This window comes from Corvus brachyrhynchos, unplaced genomic scaffold (assembly GCF_000691975.1).
Source record: "Corvus brachyrhynchos isolate BGI_N302 unplaced genomic scaffold, ASM69197v1 scaffold32, whole genome shotgun sequence".
NCBI lineage: Eukaryota > Metazoa > Chordata > Aves > Passeriformes > Corvidae > Corvus > Corvus brachyrhynchos.
In genome coordinates this window covers 13,591,787-13,601,194 of record NW_008237919.1, presented here as the reverse complement: position 1 = coordinate 13,601,194, position 9,408 = coordinate 13,591,787, and the positions used below count along the sequence as shown (strand labels likewise).

General features: G+C 38.0%; 2 protein-coding genes across 4 annotated transcripts in view; both read left to right on the top strand.

Moving 5' to 3' along the window:
* The first annotated feature begins 64 nt into the window (after positions 1 to 64).
* CCDC107 (coiled-coil domain containing 107) lies at positions 65 to 7,843 on the top strand. The gene is made up of 5 exons (XM_017733259.1): positions 65 to 2,971; positions 4,140 to 4,206; positions 5,295 to 5,385; positions 6,504 to 6,613; positions 7,158 to 7,843. Exons 1-5 carry the CDS (start codon positions 2,843 to 2,845, stop codon positions 7,445 to 7,447), a joined length of 687 nt encoding a protein of 228 aa, XP_017588748.1. The 5' UTR covers positions 65 to 2,842; the 3' UTR covers positions 7,448 to 7,843.
* A 1,293-nt stretch (positions 7,844 to 9,136) lies between these two features.
* CAPS2 (calcyphosine 2) overlaps positions 9,137 to 9,408 on the top strand; it is a 29,076-nt gene continuing 28,804 nt past the window's right edge. The window contains exon 1 of one of the 3 annotated variants that reach the window (XM_017733254.1): positions 9,137 to 9,347. The gene's annotated coding sequence lies outside the window, so the exon portion shown is untranslated. The remainder of the gene's footprint in view (positions 9,348 to 9,408) is intronic. The other 2 variants (XM_017733253.1, XM_017733249.1) reach the window with 2 other exon arrangements.

Here is a 9,408-nt window from a genome sequence, read left to right as displayed (position 1 = left end):
GGGGTTCCGTGCCGGAGCCGCCGCGGGCTCGGGCGGGCTGGAAGGGAACCCCGGGACCCGAGAGGGATGTGCCCTCGTCCGGCGGGAGGCGCCGGTGTACACGGGCTGTGGACGGGGAGGCCTGGTCAGACCGCTTGGAGCTGGCCTGTACGCGCCTTAAACACCCCCACCTCCGGCGGTGTGCTGCTGTTCTGGTTCGCCAGTGCTTTGGGTTTTGTCTTTGTTGTCTTACCAAAACTACTCCTAAGTGCAAGAAACGCCCGGTAATTGGAAGTGTGGAGCGGTGTGACGAGCAGTGCCCGCAGGGGCACAATCGAACGGATGAGGAACTGGGAGGTGTCACAGGGGAAAAACTCAAGTGCAATAAGGAAGCCAAGTGTTGCTGTTAGTAAATGTATCCACAGAGTGGTACAAAATCTGTCCGGCAGTGTGTTAAAAATGAGTCCAAGATGCTTGTTTAGAAAATGTATCAATGAATGGGCTACAGAGTTTACTACTTGTGGGAGCTAAAATGGTAGAAATATATGTTAAGTCATATCAGTGCATGTCACGATTTAGCTGAAGGTCCAAAGGTCCACCTTTGTTTTTGACAATCACAAAAAGCCTGCTTTTGTGATGTAGCTCTGTGATTCATTGATGATGCCTTCCAAGGCGTTTCAAGCCGACAGATAGCTAGCTAGTTGCTATAGTCCTGCAAATGTGTCTGTGCTTTTCCCTGCCGGCAGAAGAATCGAGGCTTGAGCTGCTACCATGTTCTTCCCAGCTGATATCAAACTTACTGTGCTTCATAAGCTCTTGCCTGGCCTGTTTTCTCTTGATTAGCTGTATATTCCCTATAGATCAAATTATTTTAAAACCAAATCCTTAAAAAATAGAAACACTTCACATGCCTGTGATTCTACAGAAGTACTGGCCCAGCACTGAGTAAAATAAATTTCAGACAGATCTCCTCACCTCTCTGGGTGGTTCTTTTTTCCTGGTTGGCTAGTAATTCACTTTGCTGTTTCTTCTGTGGGATAAACTTGGTGCAGGACACTGGACTCCAGTAGGATTCAACGTTCCTTCTCTCCACCCAGAAGGCGTTTCCCTTGCCACATTCTTATTTGTATGATCTTTAGAAATCTTTTTATCTGTGATACTATTTTAGTAAAACTTCTCATTTACATTAAAAACAAATAGAACTTAAAGTAGGTAAAAAAGGTGAGTGTAAATGTAAAACTAGGAATCAGTACGAAACATTCTGAAAGGTGGAAAAATATGTATAATATAAAATGTGATTTCCAGATTAGTTAGTGCAGTTTTAGCAAGTCTAAACCTACTTGTCCTGAAAGGAGAATGCCTGCCAGAGTTTGCACTGAGTGATGAAGGTAGCTTGAGTTCTGATTGTATCAGCTAGGGCGCTTAGTTATTGCTTAATTGTCCAATTGTGTTTTGAGTTCCAATGAACAAACATAGGGATAAAAGCTGAGTGTTGCAAACTGATCAATTACATGTGGAAGAACTTGCAGTCATACCTGGCATGACTTCACTTTAGATCTGATAGTAAAGGCTGCTACACCCAAGGTCATCCCTGCAGGTCCGAAAAACTTTTTTGGCTAACTCATTTTAGGCAATACTAAAACGCTGTTCAAGATCTCTTATCACAAAGTACCAGTTTAGATTAGCAGAATTAAATCCATTTTTTTTCTCTTGCAGTTGGCAGAAGCTGTAGCCAAATAGTTGTTTCACTGGGAGGTGTAACTTTAATTTTTTCTCTATCTGATGGTGGCTGTACTTTGCACACTTGAGTTATGTTACCATGAGTTCCTGAAATGCCCATATTACAATATTAATTGACAAGAAGTGATTTCCATAATGGTCTTTTGTTTGGGAGTTTTTATAGAATGTGAACCTTGTCATACCCATACTCAGTTCTGATACATTAAGTTCAAAATTGTAAGTCTAGGCAGTTGATTGAGACATGATTGTAAAACTTCACAGTCCCCCAATCCCCTGCCATCTCTGCAAGCATCTGCATTCTTTAGCTGATGGTACCGTGAACCCACAAACCTTTGATTTAATTACCAAATAACCTGTTTCCTAAGTTGAACAATGACACTGGCTGTTTTCTCATCTGCTCCCTGTTCTGGCAGGCAAATTACATGCAAAAGTACTTCTGACTTCCAAGGTTGCATCTCTTGGCTATTGTGTAATCTTCTCCTGATAAATATTTGATTTGCAGAGGTGCAGTACTTCTAAGCCTGTGGGAATATCCATGTAAAACTGAAATGACTGTCAAAATAATGTAAGCAGCAGCACAGCATGTACATTTCAACAAAACTTTTTTTTTCCTGGGACCAGACAACTCAATTTGTAATTAATTCAGTTCCTTTGGTGTAAAGGAAAAAATACTAATTATTGTTTCCAGCGTTATCCATAGTTTCTCTGGGTATGCTTTAATTTCAAGATTTAAATTGTTTCTTGTTATGTCTGTCTTTCTGTGATTTGCTGAGGGTTTGCCAATGTTGCTGTGAAGGAAGAAGCTTAAAATTTGTATATTAAAGAAACCAAGCTTCGTTGGAGAGTTTTTGCTGCCTAGATTTAATATGCTGCCTGTTAATATAAGAAAAATTCAAAATTTTTTTATTGGATGCAAGGCTGCCCACACTGTCTTAGAAGAGTGATGAACAAAGATGATTACACAAGAAGAAAACAATTTAATTCCAGTTGTGGACTCCTGATTTCATTTCTTACCTTGTTGTCTTTCCCTCAATTTAATTTTTAAGGTAGTCCTCAGACAGTTTATCAAGTTCACCGGCATCCAGGAAATTCTGACAGTAATACTTACCAGAGTATTCAGCAGATGAGAAATGCAATGGAAAAAGAGATAAAAAGCGAGAGAACGAGAGGAAATGGTAGAGAGTTAGCATTCACCCTCATGCCATTGTATGCTCTTGGAGTGGGAATGTTTGCAGCATACAAACTTCTTAAGGTAAGCCATAGGAAAAGCATTAAATTATTGTAGTTAGGAGGAAATGTAACTGCTTGGCTTGTTTGTTTTTCCAGTTCTGAGTCCATGTATATGGTTGTCCAAAAGCCAGTTCTTGCTCTGTTTGAGTGTGAAGTCCAAAGTTAAAATTTTAGCGTATCTAGTTCTTCCTTATGAAGGCTTCTGGCTTACGTATTTTTAGACATTTGAAGAAGTGAGAATCTCACCCTGTAGCCTCAAATGAGAATCTGAGAACCTAAACAGTGCTGCTACCTGAGTCTGTAACCTAAGTCTCATCAGTGTTTCACTCCCTTTTCATTCTTCAGAATGAGATTGAGTGTGGGAAGGAGGTGGACAATTCCTGCCGAGCAGTGCTCTTAGATTAGCAGTTAGATGGAATTGCGAGTAGACTGGATCTTTTATTTGGACTTCTCATTTGATCATGCAGGTGCAACATACAGGTTTATTCACATAATGGATACCTTTTCTACCATTTGTAAATTAAAAAGGGAGAACACATGATCACTTGTTTTTTAAAAGGAATCAGTCTTGAAATGTATTATTTATAGTAAGAGATACTACAGGACTTGCAAAGCTGAGAGTGTACCTGGAATACTGTTGCTTGCCCTCAGGGAAAATAAAAATGAAGAGGAATAAGACTGGAGACAACATCCTCATTTCTGGAGACAGTTCATGTTAATCTTGTGTATGAGAAAAATATCACAGTTTAGCAAAATGAGTATAGAGGCTGCCCAGTTTAGTATAAGATTTAAAAATAATGAAAACCATATTTTGGGTGTTACAATTCTTTACACTTGGGCTTGTGGGATTGAAATGTAAATATTTTTATAATAGTATCTTTATTACTTTAAGAAATAAATTCTATATAGTAATTAATGATAGGAGACTGGATCCAGTAACCTAGAAGGTTTCTTCTGCTCCCTTTTGAAATAGCAACTGCTTTCTTTTACAGCTTTTGCCAGTCATGTTGTGTTTGCTTAAAATCAGAAGTGTTAGCTTAAGACAGGAAGAAGGCATCACAGAAGAAAAGTTTCATTAATGTAGCACATCTTCATGGTTGCTGTTTACTTTCACTGAAGTTCTAAAGACAGTGTTGGTTTTAGTACACAAATGATGATGAAGTTGTTTAACTCAATTGTATCTTTTAAAGATGAAGTCACATGAAGAAAGTCACTCCAAAAAGGAAAAAAGTACAGAAGACAAGGCAAAGGAGACAGGTAAGATACCCATTCGGAATGCATATGTTCAACAAAAATGCTTGTTTCCTACTGGAACAAAACATGTTTTCATTGATGCAATCTAGCTAAATGAAGACAATCTTTTAAGTTACTGAGAGCAGTTAGGAATCTACAAAAACCCACTTCGTTATTCTGTATGTTTGAAATGTTTGTTTGAGGTTTGTTTAAATTCTCCAGATGTAATGCTCTTTAAAACAGCTATAGTAATGCAGTATGATTCTCTTAATCACTTTATCACTTAAGATCTGTTCAGTTTTCTTCAGTTTAAATGGGATATAATCAAACAGGTATATTTAAATAATATAATGATCTGGTTTAGAATTGATAGTGGAACAGTATGGCTGAACAATTATAGAGACCATTTATGATTTGTAGGCCAAATGGGAAACCTGTCAAAAACGTTCAAAGTTGATGCTGTTTTCATACCTTTCCCTCCCTTGTCTAGACACATTTTTAGTGAATTGAACATCTTTTGGTGTCTCTGTACACCAGGTCTGGAATCAGGCTCAGCAGTGACTTGCTACACTCCCTACTCATCATCCTTGTGTGTTGCATTCTTCTTTCTTCAAAGTTTAATTGTATTTTAGGAGGAGTGACTCCTCTTGATTGTAGTGCATTAAGTGTTAAATACGTTTGTAAGGTGTGAATAGGCAAACACATGAAAGCATATTAAGTATAAATACAGTACTTACATCTCAGGAAGTCTTGCAGCTGCATCGTTTTTGACACTGGGAAGGTGAGCTCCACATTCTTGCTCAGTTTCTATAGAGGTGTCTTCTGTTTGGGCACTATTGGAGATAGGTTACTGGGCGGCAAGGACTTCTGTTTACACATAATAAGGCTTCTGTTCTTACCCCCACCATTCCCTTTTCATATTGTAGAATTTTATAGATGAAAGAAGCTTTCTGGTTTTGAATCTGTCCAACCAAAAATATAAATTAATATCCTAATGATATTGTAAAGACATTACTTACAATGTTCTTTCTCTTTTGCTCTGCCTCTCCCCCCACCCCCCCACCTCCCTCTTTTTTTGTTGTATTGCTTTTGTTTGTGTTTGTTTCTGTTAGAGCATCAGCTTTTAGAACTGGAGCAACATCTAGCACAGACAGAGAAAATGTTAAATTCTTTATTGACTCAGTTGGATCCACTTTCAAACTGGTGAGTGTTTCTAAAAAAATCTCAGTGTTGTTTCCTGTAAATTGAAATTTGCCAAAATGTTAACAAAGAGTTCTTAAAATGATCCTTATATATACATCAGGAACAGTTTTGGGAGCCTTCTTTGATTACTTATTGTTTCCATACCCTTTTGCAGGTAATACCAGTTCTGCCATTTGTGAACTTTTTCACAGACACCTCCCATCTCTTGTTCACCAAACATAAATGCAGAAGACATATGATCATGTTACTGTGGCTTAACAAGATGAATTTTAATAATGACCAAGGAGACTAATAGTGAAAATATACTTAAACTCAGTAACATTTGAAAGCCCTTGTGGGAATTAGATTTTGGTAGCAGAGTGAGTTTCTTCCTTTAGATGTAATTATAAGGAAAAAATAGTTATCAAGGTATAGCTGCTTGTTTTTGTGTTTTGAAATGAATCTGTAAAGTGTGTGTATTTCAGTGAAATAGAACTTCTCTATTTTAATGTGACAAGGGAATCAGTAATACAAAAACTCCTTGTAGTTTTGGAGAAGTTCTGTTCTTAAGAAGCCAGAGCCTTATATATCTACTAGAAATAAAAATATCCCTGCAGTTAATTTTGTAGACTGACATCCTCATGAAACAGGATGCTTTTAGATTAAAACATGCAGAATCAGGAGATTGTTTGTTCAGTATACTTCTGAACTTAGCATATGCTGAAACTATTCAGCAGCAAATTCACCAGCCAGTTTGCGTAACAAATTTCTAGTAGTGATGGGGAGGAAAGTAAAAAAAAACCTTGAGTGAGAAAAGCCTTTAAACTCTAGAGTGCTGTATTAGACATTGTTGTACTACTACTAACAGTACTGTGGATAATTGTTACTTGTGGTACTCAGTATTGACCTTGGCCATTGGGGCTCCAGTGTTGGAGTTCAGTGACATTCAATAGTTGTATGATGTGATGGGCTCCCCACTTCTCAAGAGACAGTTCTCAAAGGAAAGCTTGACCTAAACATTTCACAAACTTAACTATGGTATTTATATACAGAAAGAAATACTGCAATAAGTGTATTATTATCAAGCACTCCCTTCCAAGATAATCTTTCACCTGTTAACATTTGTCTTCTTTTTCTAGTGTCAATGCTTTAGCTTGTGAGCAGAAAGATGAAATAATGACACAGCTCCAATCAATTAGACGACTGATGAAAGAAAGTGGATTGGATAAATCAGAAAACAAGACGAAAGGTACTTTAATTTTCAGACAGATAGATAATTAAGTAGTTCATATTTTAAAAGAATAAATGGATCTTACTATAATAATGTTCAGCTTCTGCACCTTAGGTAATTTGTGTGGAATTAGTTTTATTTTGGAGGAATACCATTCTTCCTGTTTGAGATGTATCCAATTTCAAATTTTTGATACATCATGCTGTATTTAAGAATAGGTGCTAAAGACATTGAACTGGCATGGACCACACAGTCACATTCTGCTTTGATAAAACAGGCTTTTGGAATGTCCGTTCCTAAGCAGTCTTAACTTTAGGCTAAGGATTTACAAATGGGAATCTCTGAGGCTGTGAGTAATGCTTGCATACAACACTGAACAGCAAACTGTATATTGGTTTCAACTGGAGACTTCCAAGAGAAATTTGGGGGATTTTTGCATTATTTGAGTCTTAATAGAAGAGGGAAAAAAGCCAAATTAAAAAATATTCTACTTCTAAACTGACCTGAAATTTAGAGCCTTTCCAGTAAACTTTAATTTTGATTATTTTTTGTGAATTTTAAGATCTCGGACACATTTGTAATGAGAAACTTGAAGATCTCATTCAGTCATTTGCTGAACATTCTCAAGAGAAAGAAATGGACAACAGAGAAGATGAATGTTATGAAGATTTGCTTGAGGACATTGATAATGATTACAAAATAGAAGAGCATGAATTACACGATGAATGTGAAATACATCAGTTGGAGCCAGATGTTGTAGAAGACGACGAAATGATAAGCACAGATGCCATTGAATCAGAAGAGATGGCACTGAGGAGACGCAATAGATATGAATGGAATCTGCATATGTAAAACTTTCAAAAGCTTATGAATTCTTTTTATAATGTCGTATGCACTTTAAACTGTTTGAAATGAAGTTACGTGCACTGCTATATGCTTTAAAAAGAGGGGTGAAATACTGCCTTTGCTCGTATCTGTGACAATTCTGTAACTGACTTCAGTGGCAGCAGAATTTTACTCAGGATGTTTACATATTTTTTCTATTTATTTTTTCCCTATAAAATTATTTCTGTACTCTGTATATAATGCACTGTAATTATATCTGATGCTTCACTAAAATATTAGAGAATCTTCTAATTGAGACTATAAAGAATAGATATTTCATAAATGTTTTGTGACTAGTAAGCATTATGCCACTTGAACTGTGACTTCCTTGAGTTCATTAAAGAGCACGCACTGATGAATTCAGCTCTTTGTGGAAAAATTTTCTCTTTGGGAGTGTGAAAATCAGTATGGGTTAAGTCTTTGAGATCCATTCATAGTTAAGTTTCTTTATTTGGAGAGAGAAGTTTAGCCATGGACACTATATTAAAATAATAATGTCTGAATTTGCAGTCCTTTGAGTAACAGTGTTTAGTTTTGCATGTCAACTTAATCCCTAATGTATTACACTGGATCACTTAATTTCTTCCCCACTTGTCACTGGTTAAACTCAGCAGCTGTCTAATAACTGAGTGATACCCATTAATACTGTATATCTGATTCACATTTATTTTAATACCATAGAATCTGGCCTTTTGATTCATTGTAATGCCTTTTTTTTAAAAATCAGAATTAACAGATGTATTGCTATGTACCATTCAAGACCTGTGGGGCATGGGATCTTTTTTCAATACATTATGCCAACTTGATAGTGGCCTTTTAAAGTCATTATTAGGAACAGCATTTCTTTTCCTTTGCCAGAATAATTTTTGTCCATACCTTCATTTTTTTTACTCATTTTTTTGTTCACTTAATGCACACACCTATTGTACTCCCAGCCTTTAATGACAGGAGTTACCTTAGAGGTAGGTCTGACAGTATGGCACTGTTAAATTTCTGTTTTATAATTGCATAGCTTTTAAGTAGGCCAGTTGTGATGCCTGAACTCTTCTGCCATCCGTATTCTTACAGGAAAATAGCATGTGGACTTGTTTTTATGGAGGAAATGTACTGTACTTAAAGGGACTAAATTTATTATCGTGTCACTCACTGAAATGGAATGAATTGTTCATTCTGGTGTAGAAACATGGTATGTGTTTGGTTCTAAAACTGGATCACACAGGCTTGCAAGTAGCAGCATCCAGAAATACATCTTTAGCGTCAGTGTGTTTTGCACTAAGTGAGATTTTGCCTAACTTTGGAAAACTGATGGACTACAGAGCCGGGGTTTCTCAAGCAGTCGCAGATTTTTTCCCCAAGACAGAACGGATGAACAAAACTGGTATTGGATACAATTTGATTTCAAAAATACCTGATGTTGCTCTGGTCATTCAGGACAACTGGAACTGCTTGGAAAAAATCATAATTTCATAGAGACTTTTCTCTGAAATATCTAATAAAGTGAACTGAAACTAATTTCAAAGTCACTGATCAGAGGGAACGATGCAGTGGGAGCCGGGCTGTGCTGCCGAGGTGTGGGCAAGGTGCAGGTCAGTCCTGCTCCTTCCAGGCACTGGTGCCGGTATCCTTTGCCGCAGCGTTTCCCCGCCTGGGGCAGTGTTTGAATCATCACTGCTGAGGCTTTCACCTCCACGAGTCCTCGGATGCTGCTGACACTCGAAGTCCTTGTCCGAAAGGCTCTGAGCTACTTTGGGGTGATCGCTGTGTTTCTGCCCAGGCTACAAATACGCACCGTGGGCTCTCTGGCCGCAGTTTCGAAGTCTCCGATGCCGGCTGTCGGGGTTTGCCGAGGGCAGAATCCGTGTGATGCGTAAGGGCCCGCCTGTCCTGGCGGGGGTGGGGGGGGGCGCGGCGGGGGGGGGAGCGGCCCG